The 19508-nt window shown below is 46.6% G+C and overlaps 1 protein-coding gene across 2 annotated transcripts in view; it reads left to right on the top strand.

Moving 5' to 3' along the window:
* Nucleotides 1-19508, top strand: part of PLS3 (plastin 3) — a 111139-nt gene that overhangs the window by 47245 nt on the left and 44386 nt on the right. For both annotated transcript variants that reach the window (XM_051969263.1, XM_051969262.1), the window contains exons 2-3: nt 9975-10034; nt 13400-13489. In XM_051969263.1, the coding sequence (XP_051825223.1) occupies nt 13420-13489 (70 nt within the window). In that variant the 5' untranslated portion in view covers nt 9975-10034; nt 13400-13419. The remainder of the gene's footprint in view (nt 1-9974; nt 10035-13399; nt 13490-19508) is intronic.

Raw genomic sequence — 19508 nt, 5'->3', positions numbered from 1 at the left:
GACATATAAAAAGCTAGGCACATAAAGCACAGAATAGATGAAGAGTTTCTCTCCAAGGGGAAGGTGGGGACATGACCAAGACAGATCAGGAAAGGTCTCCTGGAGAAGAAATGTGGGCAGCTCAGTGGCTGGAACACTGCTGGGAGTCAAGAAGACCTGTTAAATCTGGCCTCACGCACTTCCTAGCTGTGTGATCCTGGGCAAGTCACTTAAGCCTTTTTGCTTCGGTTTTCTCATTTGTAAAATGAGCTGGAGAAGGAAATGGGAAGCCTTGCAAGTATCTTTGAATGACTGTAAAGAAAGAACTTTATATTTGATCTTGGAGGTTAGAGAAAGCCCCTGGAAGGGGAGGGGTCCAGACCTGCACTTTGGGATAATCACTTTGGCAGTTGTATGGAAGATGACCTGGAGCTATGGGGGCTGGGAGGATTGGGGTGAGGGATGGCTGAGCTGGAATTGGCCCCCGGCACTCTGTTGTCCGCTTAACTGTGGCAGGCAGTATTGCATAGGGTCGAGAAGAGGAAAAGAGGAAATGATCTCTCTCCTTGCTTTTATACCGCCTTTTCCAAACAATTTCCTATTTTGTAGGTGGGAGGGGACTTCTGAATAAAAAGGCGACTCTACCTCCTCCCTTGTCCATTGTTCCAAAAGTATAATAGTCCCTCAAGCCATTGGATGGGGGCATTGAGAGAGAGGGAGAAGTTCAGGCTCAGGACACTTGTAGGGGGGAGGGTGATTGTCGAGGGCCGGAACTCTGGAGTACTATACTTGAAACAAACATACTTACAACAAGGTGTTAACCCAGTGGAATCAGTTCTTTAGTTCACATGTACTTAGTACTTAGCGTGGTGATGTAAGGGTTCTCTAGTTCCCACATATTCACTATGCTGTGATGATGTCATTGTACCAAGGTCTTTAAGGGCTGAGAAGGACTGGAAAAGAGACATTCTATCTTTGACCAGCCTCAGGGTGGCTCTCCTGCCTTCATCACTAAGACGGAGGACTCGGGCTGTCCCGAGGACCTCCAGACATTAAAGGCGATATAGGAAAAGGGTCAGCATTTAGAGCGGGATCAGATCAGTTCTGGATGTGATACACTGGAGATGCTGAAAATACATTTATTTTGAGACATCTAAAATTCAGGTGAGGTCAGGAAAGAGGTTAGGGCTGGATGTAAAAGCCAGGGGAGCTGTGATGAAATCATGAAGAAAGTAGTGAGTGAAAAAAGAAGGGGGCTTAAGGCAGGGCTTTGAGGGGTACCCCACCCCTAGTTAAGGGGCATAGCACCAATGAGGTATCGGCATGGGAGACTGAGAAGGAGTGGTCAAACAGAACCAGGAGAGAGTACCATCAAGATAACTTAGGAAAGAGCAAAGGAGGAAAAGGTGGATGAGAGTCAAAGGCTAAGGAAGAGACATTAAGAAAGATGACACTTCACAGAGGGTCATCAGGTGAATCCCATTGTGAGGTCACCGGTAACTCTGGAGACCAGTGTCAATGAAATGATCAGGCTCAGCAGTCAGGGGGCAGAGGGTAAACAGCCTTCTCAAGGGAGAAGAGTTTAGGATGTTATCTGGTAGGAATGCTCAGATCAAGTGAAGGTTTTCTTGAGAATGAAGAACTCATGGGCCTGATAATCTGGTAAGGAAGAGCCGGTAGAGATGGAGACATTAAAAGGGGAAACACGGGGGTGACAGTAAGGATAGTCTGGTGGAGAAAACTGGAGGGGCTGAGTCAAAGCAGAGGGGCGGGCCTTGGAATGGGGTAAAATTGTCTTTCCAATTGAGCAGGGTAAAAGACGCCATGGCGACATCTGGAAGACATTCGAAGGATGTGAGAAGAGGAGCACAGAGGAAGAGGAAACTCTTGGCAAATGGATTCAATTTTTTAGTGAAATATGAATGGAGGTTCTCAGCTGAGAGGTGGAGGAATAGGGGGGAGGCATGGGAGGTTTGAGGCATGAGTAGAAATAAGGAGAAAGTTGAGTGAAAAGAGTAGAATCGATTGCCTTGCTGCAGCGAGGACCCTCTTGAAATATGATAGTGATTCTAAGATAGTGTAGTGATCGTAATTTGCGCGTGTTCCAGTGCAGAATTCCAAAATTTTCTACAGGAATTAAATCTCGGTTCTTGCCCACCAGGGGAGAAAAGGAGATGAGAGAGGAGCATCGAGTGGCTGGGTTAGCGGTCAGAAGAACATGGTGTCCTGTGCTTGGAGGGCTTGGCTTGGAGTGAGTGTCACCCCTGCCAGTTACTGCTGGAGTGACCTCTCTGAGCCTCAGTTTCCCTTTGCAGGAAATAGGCATAGTAGGAGCACGTGCCTCACAAAGTCTGTGGAGGTTACACGGTAAGCCCTTTGCAGGTCTTAGGAGGTCGGGACAGCTAATTTAGCTCTCTCAAAATCACACATTTTGGCTTAGGGGTGACGTGTATTTCATATTAAAAAAGCCATTAGCCTTGGTAATGTCTCATATCACTTCATTTCTCTAAACTTTTATTAACTTCCTTCTGATGCGAGTAACTAGCTGGGCCAATGGAGGAATGGGGGCAGATGCCCTCAGAATCACCATCCATTCTTCCAGGCCCAAGTTTAAGGTGCAAACATTGGATTTTATTTTACTTTGGCTGGGTTCCTAGGACAGGCTGAAAAGAGCTTTAAGAACATTTTAAGTCTCTTGCACATCTGAAGCCAGTGTAGCTATGGGAAGGAGCTAAAATAATATTTTAGTCCTTTTCTAAGGGAGGAATGTGGCCCTTTAGTTAGGGCTTGTTCCCCATCCTTTTTATTTGGAGTATACTTTTTAATGATTTATTTCCATTGGCAAATTTGGAGGGGGAGGAGGAGGGCAGTGTGCGGAAACTCCAAAAATGCACACGAGCAAATCTCGAATTACGAGTTGGGCATTGTGTAGACGATCATATGGACTCAATGATCTGAATTCAAATACTTCCTTCGGCGCTTCTCATGGCCCTCATTTTCCTGGGCCTCAGTTTCCTGATCTGTAGATTGGACTCAGTGGTCTCTAAGGTCTGTTCCTACTCTAATGCTGTGAAACCTCAGAGAACTCCAGTGGACACTGAGTCAGGATCATAGAGCGAGAGTGCTATCTGTACAAAGTTCAGGTGAAGCATTAAGCGTGGTTGAATGATGTGGAGCAGGGGTATCAAAGCCAAATAGAACAGTCACTATTATTATTACGCGTATATTAACATATGTTCTTTTGTCTTTTCATTTATTTCGTTAAACATTTCCCAGTTACATCTTAATCTGGTGCCCCATGTTTGACAACCTCTGATGTAGAACATTCAACAGTACCAGTTCACACCTGGATCATTTTGACCTTCTGTGCCGAGCAGAGCTCATACCCAGCTACGCAGACCGAGTTCATTCCCAAGGCATAGTATCCAACTTAACTGCTTTCATTGCTCTCCTTTCCTGTTGAACGGCCCCCTGTGTCTCTTTCCTTTTGTGCTCAAAGTCCTCGAGAACACCATCTACAGTAGGTGCCCTGACTTTCTTTGCTTCCACTTACTGCTCAGCCCTCTGACCGCATCGCTCTCCAGAGTGCTCTCTCTCTCTGGGATTTCATGGCTCTCCTGTCAGTCCTACCTGTCAGACCACTTCTTTGTCTTTGCTGGATCTTCACCCAGGTCCCGCCCAGTAATGTGGGTGTGCCCCAAGGCTCTTTCCTGGGCCCTCTTCTCTTCCCCCTCTTGATGACCTCATCAAATCCCATGGGTTCACGAGAATCTCTCCACAGGTTCCTCATAGGTGGACACGGCCAGCCCAATCTCTCCCTTTGGCTTTTGATCCAAATCCTGAATTGTTCCTTAGTCATTTCAAACTGGATGTTCCAGAAACTTCTCAAATGCCTTATTCTCCCAACTAAAATACTTTTCTCCCACCCATTCACCCTTGTCCCAGTCCTTCCTATTTCTTGATCCGCTCCCAGCTTGACAGCCTGTGCGTCATCCTTTACCCCTCCTATCTCTAGTCGGTTGCCAAAACCCCATGGCATCTCTCCCACCAACCCCTTCTGTCTTCTCACCTGCACTCAGGTTCTCATCGCCTCCTGCCTAGATCATTTTGGCAGCCTCCTATTTGTTCTCCTCAGGCCAGCTGATTCTCTAAGCTGTCAAAGGAATTTTCCTCACAGTTTCACCCTCTTAATCAAATCTCATGGCCCCCTGTTACCTCTAAAATTAAATATCAACATCTCTGTTTGGCTTTTCAAGCCCTTTGTAACTGGGCCCTAACCTCTGTTGCCAGTTCCTTTTGGACATTACTCCACGTCCTGTGTTTTACAATCTAGCTGAACTATGTTTTTGTTGTTGTTTGGTTTTTTGTTCCTTCATCTCCTATCACCATGCCTTTGCACCCATACCTGAAATGTACTGCTTTACCTCCATCTCATTGACTCCGTCTCTTCCTTCAAGATGCAGCGCCGGCGTCACTCTGTGTGAAGCCTTTTCTGACTCTGGTGCCGTCTCTCCATCCCCATGTACCAGCACGTATAAATTGGCAGCTATTCTCTTCATCCTTTTTCTCGAAATGCTTATTTACTTGGGCCCTTGTTGTTTCCCCACTGGAAGGTAAGCTCGACTCTCTGTGAGAAGGCTCATTCGTGTGCCCAGTGTCTGGCATGTAGCGGGCCCATCACTGCTTGCCGATTGGTTGATGAGGGTAGAATCGGGACCCCTTAACGGGCCTTTTTGCAGATGGCAACCTTGACAAATGCCATCCCTGTTTGGGAGGTTCCCAAACCCTCATATGATTAATTGGGAAGTGTACACACCCTCAGCAAGTACCAAAGATCAGCAGTCATATTAATGGCTAGCATTTATGTATCGCTTTAAGGTTTGCAAACAACTTTCCATTTATTTCATTTAATTCTCACAACAGCCCTCTGAAGGAAGTGCTATTATTATACCCATTTTTGAGAGTATACGTATTGAGACAAACACAGGTAAAGTGACCACAAGGTCAGTACCGTCTGAGCCTGGATTTAAAGTCAGAGCTTCCTGACCCCGGTTTAGAGCTCCATTCACTGTCTAGCTTCCCCAGACATCATCTGGTTCCACTTTTTCACTTGGAAGTGAGGAAACCGAAGGCAAAAGAAGGAAGTGCTGTGGTGGTGGTCATGTACTGACTCAGTGGCAGTGCTTGACCTGGAGGGCAGAGCAGAAGCAGTGGGCAGAACTTGGAGATTTAAGCTGGATAAGGACAGGAAAAACAACTTCCATAAAAAGAGGGCGGTCCTGAAGTAGAATGGGCTTCCGTGGGAGGTGGTAGCTTCCCTCATTAGGGGAGCTCAAGCAAAGGCTAAGATGACTACTTTTCAGGCCTGTTAGAGGGGAGATTCTTATGCAGGTATAGGTAGAGAAACATCTTGGTATGGTGGTACTGAGCCATGGGATCTGGCCAGGGGTCCCTTCTTGCATCTTATACTTACTACTTGCCTCTGAGCCTCGGTCTCTCCTTCTGTAAACTTAGAGCATTGGATTAAAAGACATCTGAGGTCTTTTCCAAGTCAGAGAATCTGTGAGCCAGGATCACACAGTACCTACTCGGATAGGAGTGTGGTCTCATAGATATGGACGTTCTCTCCTTATCCCTCTTGGCTCTGGCCCACGCTCTCCTCCCAGTGTGCTTGGGGCCTTTCTCAGTTTCTCCTCACTGTTCATGCATCCTCTCCCACCATGTTCTCTTCCTTTCATAGACTTCTTTGACCATTGTCTTTACTCCTATTCTTCATAGCTCTTCGTTGGGGATATATTGCAGCCTGTGCACCCCACTGTGTGCTTCTACGTTGCCCTTTGTGGGATAATCATTTTGAGTTCTTAGGAGATTACGATTTTCTATGTCTTGCTGCCGGACAACAGTTTTCTTATTTGTAGCGCACTTACTTGGGACGGAATTGATTTTTCGTTCATTTGCCTTGATCAAACGTGTCAGTTTAGAAATGAGAAAACTGAGGTTCAGCTCAGACGTGAGTGGTGGTTAGCTCAAGGTCTTATGGGTAGTGGCAGATGCAGAATTTAAATTGCGGCCCCATGACTCTCCCACCAGCACTGGTGAGGCAGGTGTGGAAAAGCTTCCCCAAAGTAAGTGTGAGTCACAAAAGTACTTTCTTTGAATGCTTGAGGATTAGATTTTCATTTCCTCTCATGAGTTAGCAGTGATCAAGCAGGGAGAGGTTCTTCCTGGCCATTAGTAGGTAAAGAGGTGGTAGTAAGTAATACTAAATATGGTACGTTCACCCAGTGAATCAGGGCATGAAAGGGGATGGCCGCACTTTGGGGGAGAGCGCTAATAACAATAGCTGACATTCCGACAGGCTTTTACACTTGCACAATGCTTTCCAGATTTCATCTGGTTTGAATCGCCCAACAATCCTGCGAAGGCAGATAAGGAAGCTGCCTGCTCAGGGTGACACGGCTAAGGTCAGAGGTGAGAGCTGAATTTGTCTCTCCCGGACGCTGAGCCTAGCACTCCGTCTGCCCCGTCGCTCTGCTTCTCACTACAATTTGCTGCGTGCCTCTTTTCCCCGTGGCCCAGTCTCGGTCTCGTTGTGCTTCCAAACCGTCACCAGTTTCAGTGAAGGTGACGTTGGAACGAGACTTAAATGAATCTAAACCACTTGAAACGGTTCTTTTCCAAAGCTTACATTTCCGTGCTTTCAACAAACACCGGTTAAGTGCTTCCTCTGTGCTAGACTGTGTCTTGGGCCCTGGGGGATACCAAAATAGGCAAGTGATATGAAACAATTAAAGGGAGAGAGTGATGTTTGCCTAAGGCAATCAGGGAAGGCTTCATGGGGAAGGGAACCCATGAAGTACTCTTGAAAGAAAGTTGGGGCTTGGATATAGGAGGTTTGTTGGGTAGGTAGGCTGCCCATTTCAGGCTTGGGGAAGGACAGGAGCAGAGTCAGAGAGTTGGGCAAGAGAAGCAAAGGCACTGAGGTAGGAAAGGACAGGAGAAGGGGAATCAGAGACTTATCTCCATTTGACTAAAATGTAGGGCACATGAAGAGGGTAGTGGGAAATCCAAGTCCTTGGAATTAAGACTTAATTAAGGGTAATAGAATATGATTGTTCTATAAGAAGTGAGGAGCAGGCTTATTTCAGCAGTCTAGAAAAAATCACATGAGCTGATATTGAGTGAAGTAAGTAGAACCAAGAGAGTACTGTACACAGAAAACAGCAAGAGTGCATGGTAGACCATCATGCACTCCTCTTAATAATAAAGTTATTATTTTACATAATAAACTTAGCTCTTAGCAATACAGTGACCCAAGACAGTTCCATTGCACTTGGGATGGAAAATGCCATCTGTATTCTGAGAGAGAGAGAGAGAGAGAGAGAGAGAGAGAGAGAGAGAGAGAGAGAGAGAGAGAAAGGTATAAAAAGCAAAAACAAACAAAAACAACCAGAGATTTAATTTAGGCAGCTGTGGGGAGCCACTGAAGGGTTTGGGAGGATCTAGGAAGGTGTCTGGGTAGCTGGGTGAAAAGTAGATTAGAGGTCACTTATGATAGTAATCTTAGCAATAGGTTTTGAACTGGAGAGATTTCTTGGAATCACAAAAAGACAAAACTTGTGAGTTGAAGGGGATCTCTGTCGTCATCTAGTCCAGCTTTCTCATGTAACGAGAGGTCCAAAGTCACAAATTGGCTCACAGATTTAGAGCTTGAAGGACCTCAGAAGCCAGTTGGTCCAGCTTGCTCATTTTCCGGAAAGGGGCGTCTGGACCAGAGAGGAAAAATGCCTTAGGATTTGACCCCAGCTCTTCTAAACTCCTAATTCTGTATCCTTCCCATTGCTTTTTAGATGTAAAGTTTGAGGGGAACACCCACATGAAGACACTTAATAAAGAGTTGGCAATCCTGTCTAGAGCTTGGGCAAGAAGGGGCAGTGGGAGCTTGGGCCTACAGTCCATTGGTATCCCTACCTGACCTGGTTAAGCGTCCGCCTTTCACAAATATTGCTCTTCACTGCCCGGGGTGGGTGAGGCAGGGTGCTAGAGCTACATGTGGACAGTGGAGATGTGCTGGATTGTTTGCCTCCCCAAGGAGAGGCCGACAGCCTTTTGGGATACCTTTGTGACTTCCATGGGGTGGAGAGTCTTGGAGAGAGAAGCCTGAGATTTGTTCTTCCTAACTGCGAAGTCTTTTTGTTTTGGTTTTCACTTTGGGTCAGTAAATAAGTGGATCTATTGCCCATTCGATGATGGGTTATATCGGCCCAGGGTCTAGAATGGGCCTCCGTTGCCTTCTCACCATAACCCCCTGCCTCTCATCTTGTGGCTGCTTTCCCCTAATAGCGCAACCGAAACAAAGAACTGGAGTCTGTCTTTCATTTTTCAGTTTTGACATTGGGCAAGTCAGTTCCCTACATTTGAGCCTCATTCTTCTACGCTATAAAATTGGGGGTTAGGGAGGTCTTCGCGGTATCTTACAGTTTTGAATCTCTTACTGAGCGACTGAGCATCTAGAGCATGCTGGATTTGGGGTGAAGGGAGGCGAGTTGAAACCCAGGCTCTATTTAGCCGTGGGCTTATCCCTTCCTGTTTTAGGACGTCAGTTTCCTCATATGTAAAATCAATAGCCTCCAAAGGCACTCTAAATCTGTGATATTACTCCCTGATCACATGAAATTCTGATTATTCAATTGGGCACATAATTATGGTCAGTTCCTTCCTCTTCCCTGTGTTCCAAAAATCAAGTTCTAGTTTCAGGGAGGGTAGAGAGGTGTATGTTTCTCAGGAGGGATTTGTGCTCAGGGTGTATGGGAGGCAAGGTAGTCTGCTAGTGGTTTCTTAATTGCTGCATTGTTACCCAAGGCAAACCCTGTCATTAAGGATGACTTCATAGCCAAAGCATTCCTCCTGGGTGACGCCCTGAAATTGTGCCCACTTGTCCACCATATCCTTTCCTGAAAAGTAAACAAACACACTTTCTGTTTGCTGTGGGACTCTTATTTGGAAGTCCTTTTCCTTCCCCTTCCCAGGTTGTCTGGGAAGGTTTTTTCCCCCTTATGTGTGGACAATATAGGATCAGAGTGCTCAGCCTCCTTGATGTAGCAGGGTTCTTGTCTCTTAGACCGGGATCAGCTGGAGGCAGCTAAGTGTTGCTCCACTTGAGAACTGGGCCTAGAATCAGGAAGATCTGACCTGAAATCCAATCTCAGATACTTCTCGCTGTGTGACTCTGGGCAAGTCACTTCACTCTGCGTCAGTTTCCTCTCCTTCCCAGGATGGTTGTGAGCTCCTTTCTTCTTTCTTGTCCAGGATCACTCAGCTTGCGAGTATTTTGAGGCTGAATTGAAATTCCACTCTTCTGACTCTCAGGCCAGCACTGTCTGTTTGCTACTCTGGGTTGCCTTTCTCACTTGAGCAAATAGAGGTTATCGTCAGTGTTTGTAAACTCTAACGTAGCTCTCCGATCTCAGCTAAGATTCTTATTTTGGTAAGGGAAAGAATGTGAGCTCAGGAGTCAGAAGGTCTGGGTTCAATTACTGGCACACTATGTGTCCTTGAGTGGATGCTGGGAGCTCTCTGTGCCCCAGTTTCCCCAGGGCTAAAATGGGGTGGAGAGCAGCCCCCAGCGTGCCATAGTTGTGATCATTAGTGCTTGCTCCCTCCCTGGGCTTTTACTGGCCTCCGGCTTTGAATTCTGAGGGTTACTGTAGCAAGACAAGTTATTTGATGCAGGGGAGCTTGGTGAGACCCAGGAGGAAGAGGCAGTGTGGGGCAGTACTTTCACACCAGCTTGGGACTCCGGGACAAAACGCTGTGGCTGAGGGAAGGAGGGGCCTACTATGCGCAAACTACTTCTTACTACCAACAGCAGAAGCAGCCAGCTGATCCTGTGGTTCCTGAAGTTGGAGAGCTTCTTGGAGAGTGGGCGGTATAGCAGGATACTAGCCAGACTTGAGCCCCTCTCTCTTACTGGATTTCTTTCTTTTACCTTTTAGGTCCTGAAATTACACTGAACACTCAAACACCTGTTTCTTACTGATTTCTGAAGCAAAAAGGTAAGGGCTTTTTCAGAGGGTCAAAGAACCTGATCTTGATTTTTATAGCTGAGGCCAGAGAGAGAGAGGGTGGTTGTGTGTGTGTGTGTGTGTGTGTGTGTGTGTGTGTGTGAGTGAGAAATAGCTCTGGTCACACAGGGGTTAAGTGACAGAAATCACCCTGGAAGTCCAGGGTCGCCCCATTCTTATTTTTCATGTTAGAGCTGGGCTTTGGGGCCCGCCTGAGACGTCACTAAGGCCAGTTTCATCATTTTCTGTGTGTGTGGGCCCACTGTTGGCTAACTAGCCAAGAGGCCTTAGGAAATGCCCTTTTCTGACTCTCCTTAGAGCTCCTTGAGGGGCTTCTTGCTTTTTTCTTTGTAACCCTAGCACTTAGTGCAGAGTTCAGCCTCTGGATAGGAAGCACTTCCTGAGTGAGTGCTAACTGACTGGCCCAGGTGGGCCCCATATGGAATGGGGCCTCTAGGGATCGAGTCTCTATTATGACCCATCAAATTCTCCATTCTGCCCCATTGCCTGCTTCCTATGGGTCCTGCCTACCCTCAGTACAGCCGCCTTTTATGGGTTGAGTTGTGCACAGTTGCAGAGAACAAGTGAATTGTGGGGTCCTTTGTACTTTGGGTGTGCGGGACAGCCCTCTTTTAGGCTAGTTATAGTCTCCTGCATGGTGATGACCATGGGGACCCTCAGCTCCAGCTGGGGGGATCCATGCTGCCTGGCTTGTACGAGCAGGATCACACAGATTTTGCTAGGCCATAGCTAAGGGTGATGAATGAACATGTGGTGTCCCAGGAGGCACTGGGCTCCCCTCACTGTGGGACTTCAGTCTAACACTTGCAAATATTTCTTGCAATGTTGACTTACTTTCAGTGCCGATTTAAGCAAGGAGATGCGCCTGAGAACCTAGCCCGTTTCTCAGCTGCCCTGCTTGGGAACACGTTTGGGATGCTAATGCCATTTTCAGATGTAGGCAAGGGTCAGGATGAGGAAGGCACAGTGTGTGCGCTTTCAGCATCCAGGGAAGGAAAGGGATGGGCTGCTAGTGGCCCTGGGATGGACTTGGACGAGTCCCACCTTCACAAGTTCACCCAGCGCAAAGGATCTCTGCAGGGAACAGTTCCTCTCAAAGGGTATTTTTTCTCACATCAAACTTTGATTTGGATTCTGGCAGCCTCTACTCTTCAGCTTTTAGTCCTGTACATCCTTAGAGCTGGCTTTCTAGGAGAGTGGTGCTAGGTCCCAGATGTAGGGTGTACTTGCACATGTGCACGCGCACACACATACAAACACACACACATACATACATACATACACACACAGGTGCCTGGAGCACTTAGCTACAAGTCAGAGGCAGAACTCGGGCTTCCCTGAACTCGAGGAGGATCCATGTGATCTCTGCCTTTTGGTCAGAGGCCCATTGAGTCAGTGATGAAAGGGATTCTGGGGCGCAGGGATATTGACTCACATTGTCCAAGTTGTAGGTTGTGTTTTATACTTTTTTGTCAAACATTTTCCAGATAGGTTTTCATTTGGTTCCTGCTTTGATCTAGGCCATTGACAACTTCAGAAAGCAGGGGCCAAAGTAGCAAAGGGCCATGGCCACTCTGGGAGTAATCATCAGGGCTCCCAGGATGCCCAATTTCCTGCTCTTTCTACCACCCTTTGCTTTTGCCTTTCAGGTGAACAAAACTTTGTTCACACAGGTTGTCTGTTTGCCTTCTCCATTAGGCTGGGAACTCCTCGAAAGGAGGAAACAGTATCTATTGTCATCCATCTGCCTTTCTTTGTATCCTTAGCACAGGGCCTGGCACCTGCTTAGGCACTCAGGAATCCTTGTTGACTTGACTTCAGTTGACCCGGTTGTCTTAAAGACCAGGTTTCCATTTTAGGCTCATCTTGGTTATCAGGGAGCCCTTCATCCTCCATCTGGGGAGGATGCCCAGAGGAGGATCGTACTTGGATATAGAGGGCTCAGAGGGAAGGGGCTGAGTACATCTGGGTGGAAGGGGAATCAGGGCAGGGGGCTGGGAGGCTTCTTGCTGCATTCCCAAGCCACTGAGCAATGACTGGTCTATTGTCACCCCTTTCCCCACCCGTCCTATTAGTAAGCCATTGAGAGCTGGCAGTTTGCTATTAGAAGGAGAATATTTTAAAGGTGAACAATGGAGTATGGCTCAGTGGAACAAATGAGATCATAATGCATGAGTCACTCTGGCACATACAACTAAGCATAAGGCTTAGGGCTAGTGCTTACCTCTACTTCCTGGCGTGGCTGGCTACCGCGGGCCTGTCTGATACTTGTAGCCAGTGAACTCTGAAAATAGCTTTCCAGGGGAGCCGTGGAACATTGTCCTGGCCCCTTTACCCCCAAACCCGGCCAGTGGTGTTGCAGTTCTTTGGAAAACAAGGACCTTTTATTCTGATGGAGCTGTTACATTTTTGCCATCAGATTCAGACTGTGTGTGTATATGTGTGCGTGCATGTGCACACACAAGAGAGCTCGAGCACACTTCATCTGTGGTCACTTGAGACATACTATGGTATAGCCCAATGATGGTGGTTGGGGAAGAAGTCGCATCTAAAGACAGAATCCCTACCTTCAGAGAAAGTATCATCCAGTGTTGGCATGCATTTGTTGTTCAGTCCTTGTAGTTGTGCCCGACTCTCTTGTGACCCTAGTGGAGGTTTTTGTGGAAAAAACACTGGCGGGGTTGACCATTTCCTTCCCAGACCATCTTAGAGATGAGGAAACTGAGAGAAAGAGGGTGAAGCGACTTGTCCAGGGTCACCCGGCTAGAAGAGTCTGAGCTCAGATTTGAATTCAAGAAGATGTCTTCTTGACTTCAGCCTGACAAGTCTAAGTCTATCCACCGTGCCACCTAGCTGTTCTGAATGGTATAATAAATAGCACTTTGTCTCCTTCTGAAGTAGTGCAAGTATTTCCCCCATTTTATAGGTGAGGAAGTAGAGGTTCAGAGAGGTGAGAAGATGTTCCCAGTCAGGGTTGGTCCCGCAATGGAGGAGAGCCAGCTTTTTTCTGCACCTCTTCCTCTCACTGAGGATTAATGGGGTCTGATGAGAACAAGGTGGGCTTATTAGCGAAGGCCCCCTAGAATTGAGCAGGGCTGAAATGGGGTGAGAGAGAGGTTCAAGGACCAACTGACCCCTGACCTTACTAGCTTAGGGATTAATGATCCTGATAAAGCCACCATCACAGGCCTGTGATGAGAGAGCCGCTATTTCCACCTCCAATGTTACGGGAACCTGAGCCCTTACTTTGGCCAGTGATAAAAACAAATGAACAAAACCCACGGCAAACCGAGCCAACTGGTGACTAATTGGGGTATGTGGTGATTTCTCTGCAGATTCTTCCTCAGTTGCTGAGATGGCTAGTCCCACACAACAGATTTCCAAAGATGAGCTTGAAGAACTGAGAGAAGCCTTTGCAAAAGTTGGTGAGTCATTCTGGGAAATATGGTTCAATAGAGACACAGCTGGGCCACCACTGTTCCTTAAGGTAACTCAGGTTAGAAACGCAGGGAACGAAGGTGGCGCCGACTGCCTTCAGTTGCCACTCCTTCCACACCCCCGTCTCTCAAAGTCTTGTTTCTTCCTGTGTCCCCTTCTCTCCATGTAGAGCTACCACCCTACTTCAGACCTTCTCTTGTACTTCTCTTAGGCTGTTGCAATAGAGGTTCTAAGGGAGCTCCCTGCCTCTGTTTTCTCTTCTCTCCAATTCTTTTTTCACATAATTGACAGCTGAATCCTGCTAAAGGCCAAAGTTGACCCTTTACACTTACCTAGGCATCCAGATAGCACAGTGGAGAGAGTACAGTAGCATCTACCTCCCAGCATCTGCTATGTACTAGGAACTGTACAAAGTGCTTTATACTTATCTCATTTGATTCTCACAACAACCTGTAAGGTTGATGCTATTATGACCGCCTTTTTACACATAAGGAAACTGAGGCAAGCAGGTTCATTTATTTGTCCAGGGTCACATACCCAGTAACTTTCTGAAGCCAGAACTGATTTCAGGTCTTCCTGACTTCAGACCTCGAGTTGTGTGCGCTGTGGTATATCCGAGCTGCCTCAAAGCAGGGTGATGTAGTGAAATTTCCCTTGGCTGTGAATTTTAGATGAGGTGATATCTGTGAAGCATTATATAAATCCTGGTGTTTCCAAAACTTCTCAAAAACCTATAGTGACTCCCCGTGGCCTCTAGCCATTAGGCCAAATGTGAACTTCCAGTATTTAGTAATAGGAAAGCAGAGACAGACCAGTAGTCCCCGCTGGATTGTCCACTGGAATTCAGGGAGCCTTTTCATTGTATCACAGGAAGCAGACCTTGACCGGAAGGGTAAGAATAATCGCAGCGACTATTTCTATGGCACCTTTAGGTCTGCCAAGTGCTTTGTATACACTCTTTAATTTGAGTCTCAACAGCCATGTGAGGCAGGTGCTATTATTATCATCTCTAGTTTTATAGATGACAAAACCAAGATTCAGAGGTTAAGTGATTTTGACAGAGTCACATAGCGGATAAATTGGCAGAGCCAGGATGAAATGTATGAAATATTCATTTTTTCAGTAATAGCGCTTAGCACGAAGGCCTCAAGGACAGAAAATAGGGTTTTTCCTGTCATCTTCAGCCTTTAGAGATACCAGGTGATGGGGATTAAGGAAAACTTTTGGTATTCTAAGTGAGGGTCTCTTGCTCATGAAGGTACCATAAGTGCCACCTTTGGTGAGATTTTAGAACTACAAGTCAGACTGTGTCAGAGCTGGGGGGGGGGGGGGTGTGAGGGGTGGGGGTGGAGGTTCCTACATGCCTGATCCTGTTAGACTGGGTGCTCTCTGAGGATACAAGGTGAGCAGTTAGAAAGCACTTGTTGACTGGATGAGTCTGGGACTCCTCCCCAAAGACCCTTTCTATCTGTCAATCTGGGGTGAGGGAGTTGGACCAAAGAGTTCCTTGCCATCCTGGACAGCTCCAAGTTATGGCTCGCACTGGACTTTCTTATAGATTTCTCTGTTATTGGGACCTCATGATCCATTTTCAGCTTATCTGGTGGCTTAAGTCCTCGGGCCATCTCTCTGAATGCAGACATCAGGTCCCCTCTTGTCTTACATTGGTGCTTACAACTCCAGAACCTAGTTAGTGCAAGGCTAGTGCCAGAGGAAATGTGCAGGAGACCCTCACTTGACAGTATAAGTATTAATATTAATATAATTAACTTAAGGGACTTAAATGTTTTTAGAAGTCAGCCTAGGAGAATCTTGATCAGGTCTGTCATTTGCCCATTGATAAATCTTTGGAGCCCTGTGACCGTGCAAAGCACATATCAAAGGCAGAATCTGGGCCTGTCCTTGCAGCAGGTATTTCCTGCTTCAGTCTCTGGGCACTATGGGCTTTGTCCCCTTGGTGGCTGCAGAGCAGTTAGGCAGAGCTTGGAGGTGGGAAACCCTCATTCAATGAAAACTTTTCCCAAGTTCAAAATGCAAATTTCTTTTTCTGATCAGTTTTTTAATTCTCCAGGTTGGGGGGAAGAACCGGATGGGAAATAGAAATGGCTTTTCTCTCTTTTTCTTTATGAAAAAAAGATCATATATTTTGTTCCTCCGATTCCTTCCTTTATCTATGAGGGCAAGCCCAGCACGGAACAAAAATCCCAATATGAGAAAAATGTTTTTCTGTCTAGTAATAGGTTCAGTTGGTTCACCGACCCAACAGGGGTGTCAGGTTTTTTTTTTTTAATTAAATGTTTTTATCCAGAACCTGACATTGACCATCCATTTAGTCAATTAAATTTGTTTAAGAACTAACGGAACGAGCAGAGCCTGGGTCTGAAACCATCCCTCCTGCCTCGTTCTACCCCTTCCTACCTTTGTAGTTATTTAATACCTGGGGCGTCTGGTTCTTCCTTTGAAAATTAAGTGGGGTAGAATGTTGATGACAAGATGGGAGAATAAGGAAGAAACCCCCCGAAACTCTCCCAAATTCCCCTCCAAACAACTCTAAAACTGCCTCAGACTTGACTCAAGAGCAGGAAATCAGCTTACCAGTAGCAGCGGCAGGCTCTAGCCTCCCAATGTGGGGGCCTGCAGCAAGGCTCCAAACCTCAGGCAATCCACCAGGGAGGTCCCTAGGCAAGTGAGCAGTCTGTGCAGTGCAGCAAGGCTCTACCCCAGGAGGGGAGTGAATTTGAAACTACAAACTTTAAATGAAAACTTATGTCTTTATCTCTCTATGTATCTGTGAAAGTATAAAAGGGAGGGGGTCGTATCAGATAAAGTCCTCTATCTCTAATGTGATTCTGCTTCATCTCAATATACCAAGTGTTAGAAGACTTTTGTCAGTCATTTCTTTGTGGTGACACGCTTCCACTAGTTCTGATGGCATCCCTGCGTTTCATGTCATTATCCCATCTCGCCATTGGAGTCTGTCTTTCCTAGGAGTAACTCTTCCCTTGGGCTTGAAGGTTTGCACAGGATTTATGAGCCTAGTCAACAGTCCTTCCTCTTGTCCGCTGTGCTGCTGGGGGCAGCTCAGTTGCTTTTGGTCTCTCAATGGCCCCATCGAGCTTCCTTGTTATTTGGTCTGGATCTGGGACTTCACTGGTACAGGGAACTCTGGGTCAAGAAACTTAACTCTGCCAAGGCAGATGGGTAGCCGATCTACAACATAGTCTTAAAAGATTTAAAAGATTTACCTCTTGTACTCAGGACTTTTGGATTTGGAGGCCAGCACTTTCTCAGCGCTGTCTCTTAGCTTTCCCTTGCTCTTTAATGTACATCTCTATCCTATAAAAAGGAAGCGAAGCACCCTGTGATGCAAAGGCAATAAACCTGTGGGCACGCAACTCCAAGCAGACTTAACAACACCAGGAAATGTTAATTTGGGGGTTTTCTAAGTCAGTGTGGGGTACGGTTTCTACTTGAGTTTAACAACACTGTAATAGAAAGAGACCTGGGCCTCAGTTTCCTCAATATGTAAAACATAAGGGTGGGAGTAGATGGTCCTTAAGGTACTTTCTGGCACTGACTTTCTCTCATCTTGAGTGATCTGTTGCACATCACACTGCAGGGAAACCAACATACTCGATGATGGTGTTTTTCTTGTGGGGGAAGGTCATGCCAGCCAATCTGATCATGCAGGGATTGCTTCCTGTGGCTCTTGGGTATTGACCTCTGTCCTGCAACTGAATAGTTAGGACTAAACTATTTGGATCATTTGGTTTCTCTATTTCAAGAAGGTCCATTTTGTCATGTTTTCCTTTAGATAAAATCTCTCCAAGGGTGTGGCCCCAGTAGACCTTGGGGTATAGTTATAGAACTCATTAATTGAGGTCAGTCACCTGTCAGGTGACTGGAAATAAGCCTCTGGAGGCAAGTGGCAGAAGCCTTTGAGAGAAGCTGGTGGATGGTGAGGGTAGTAGGAGACCCTGTGCATGGAGGTGCTTTTACTTCACAGCTTCACCCCTCGCATTCACTCCTAGGCTTTTGCGTCTGGGTGAGGAAAGGAGGGTCTTTCAAATGTGAACATGTGAACATCATTCTTGTCTGTTGGCATGTTCAGCCTTTCTATCTTCCCTGATCTTTAGTTGCACCTGAAACTCGTGTTTGGGGAAGGAGGGGACCCACAAGCAGACTTGGTCTTCCTGTATGTAGTAGGTCAAGAAGCCCTAGTCTGTCCTCAGCTGGGAATTATTAAGCTGCCACTTCTGTTTGTTGGAGTGGGCTCCTTCAGCCAGAGTTGAGTCTATGAAAAGACAAAAACTGACGTCCAGCTAAACATCTGGAGGTATTTAGCCACTGCCTTTCCCAAAGCCGTTGTGCCCATGAAGGCTCGGCTTGTTTTGCTGACTGGTGAGGCGGAGGGCGCGCTCTGTTCTGCTGCATAGTCATCATTTGGCAAAATCTCTTAGACCTGTGACCCTGTGCTCCTTCTGGGAAATCCAGGCACTCATGGGGGCTGTTCGGTCATCTCGGCACCTCCATCATGTGCCTTTTCAAGCTCTGAACTTAAAAAATCAGAGCAAGAAATGCAGGTATAAATGGACGAACGAATCGAAGGTCTCATGTATTTCTGCATTTCCTTGTTTTTAGGCACCCCTTCCCCCTAATATCCTCAGAGATTCCTGTTCTTGCCAGGAGATACATTAGAGGCAAACTCAATCCCTTCTGTCTTCCATGAGGCCCCCCCCCCCCGTTTTTTTACAGGGATCCCCTAGCCCCGCCTTGTGTCGCCTGGACATGAGCAGTGGCAAGCAGCAGCTAGAGCCTAAACCACTGGAGTTCCGTCCCCGCTTTCTCCAGACAAGTACTTAAAATAGCTTAAATAACAGGATGCAAGGGGAGGGAGGGGAAAAAAGACAACATTTCCTTTTAAGGCTCCGTATTTCTTGGTGTGATTCAAACATCGGGCAAGGACATGGCTGTATAATAAGCTTATTTACTTGAAAGTTGCTTGTGGGGTGTTGGGGAATGAACTGGCATTTAAACAATTACTTTGAATAAAGGGCATAATGAGATTTACTTTGAAACAAAAAGCAGATGTAAAAATGCAGCTGTTTCTAGAGAAAAGGAAAGGAAGGGAAAAGGAGGAATTGGTTGAGAAAAACTCGGCCTCTGAACAAATGCAGAAGGATTTGAGGAAGGGATTGCGGGGGTCTCTTAGCACCGGATTGGGAACAAGTGATGGTACCCTATTTACTTTTCGCAGGGGTTGTGTTTAGTCCCCAGACTAGGTTTCTGGGGTGGATCCTTGCTACCATGATTCAATACTCCCTTGCCAGTCAGTGAACTGTTTCTTACCCTTTTTCATTTCAGAAGTTCATTGGATCATAAGGTAGGGAAAGATCTTAGGGAATGGAGAAGTGGAGGACCATAAATTGAGCTAGAAAGAGCTAATCCAGCTCCTTATTTTACTGAGGAGGAACCTGAAGCTAAAGTGCTTGAGGAAATTGCCCCAAGTCACACACACGTAGTAAGTGACTGAGTCCAGATTTGAGCCCACAAAGTTTTCCACTTTCCCCTCGATACCTCCCTTGCATGTTCCGAGTGTTTGGGGCTTATTTGTTTGGTCCGTTATTAACATCACATCTCTCAGATCCAAGGAGAGCTGATTCTCAGATGTACCTTTTGCTTCCCTGAAATGCTGCCTTCGGTGATCAGGTGGAAGCTTCTGGGGCGTTCTCCCTTTCCTTGCCTTCTTACCACAGGCTGGGCCTCTGCCACCATTCGAGGTGGAGGGCGACTCTGGGAGATGGTTTTGGACAGGAAGTAGAGGAGCATCAAAGTTTAAAAAAAAAATAATGGCAGACCTTTCTTTCCAGTACTTTGCCAGCTGGAGGTTTTTTTGTTAAGTTAATTGTTAGCCATTTTGCAGCCTCCTTCTGCCTCTTCTTTGAAATAGAAACCATTTCCTCCCCAAAATAGATGATTGGGAGCTCCAGGGAAGGCTTGATTGCC

Source organism: Antechinus flavipes, chromosome X, assembly GCF_016432865.1.
Source record: "Antechinus flavipes isolate AdamAnt ecotype Samford, QLD, Australia chromosome X, AdamAnt_v2, whole genome shotgun sequence".
NCBI classification, from domain to species: Eukaryota; Metazoa; Chordata; class Mammalia; order Dasyuromorphia; family Dasyuridae; genus Antechinus; species Antechinus flavipes.
The sequence above is the reverse complement of the archived record's forward strand: the minus strand, read 5'-3'. Positions and strand labels throughout refer to the sequence as shown.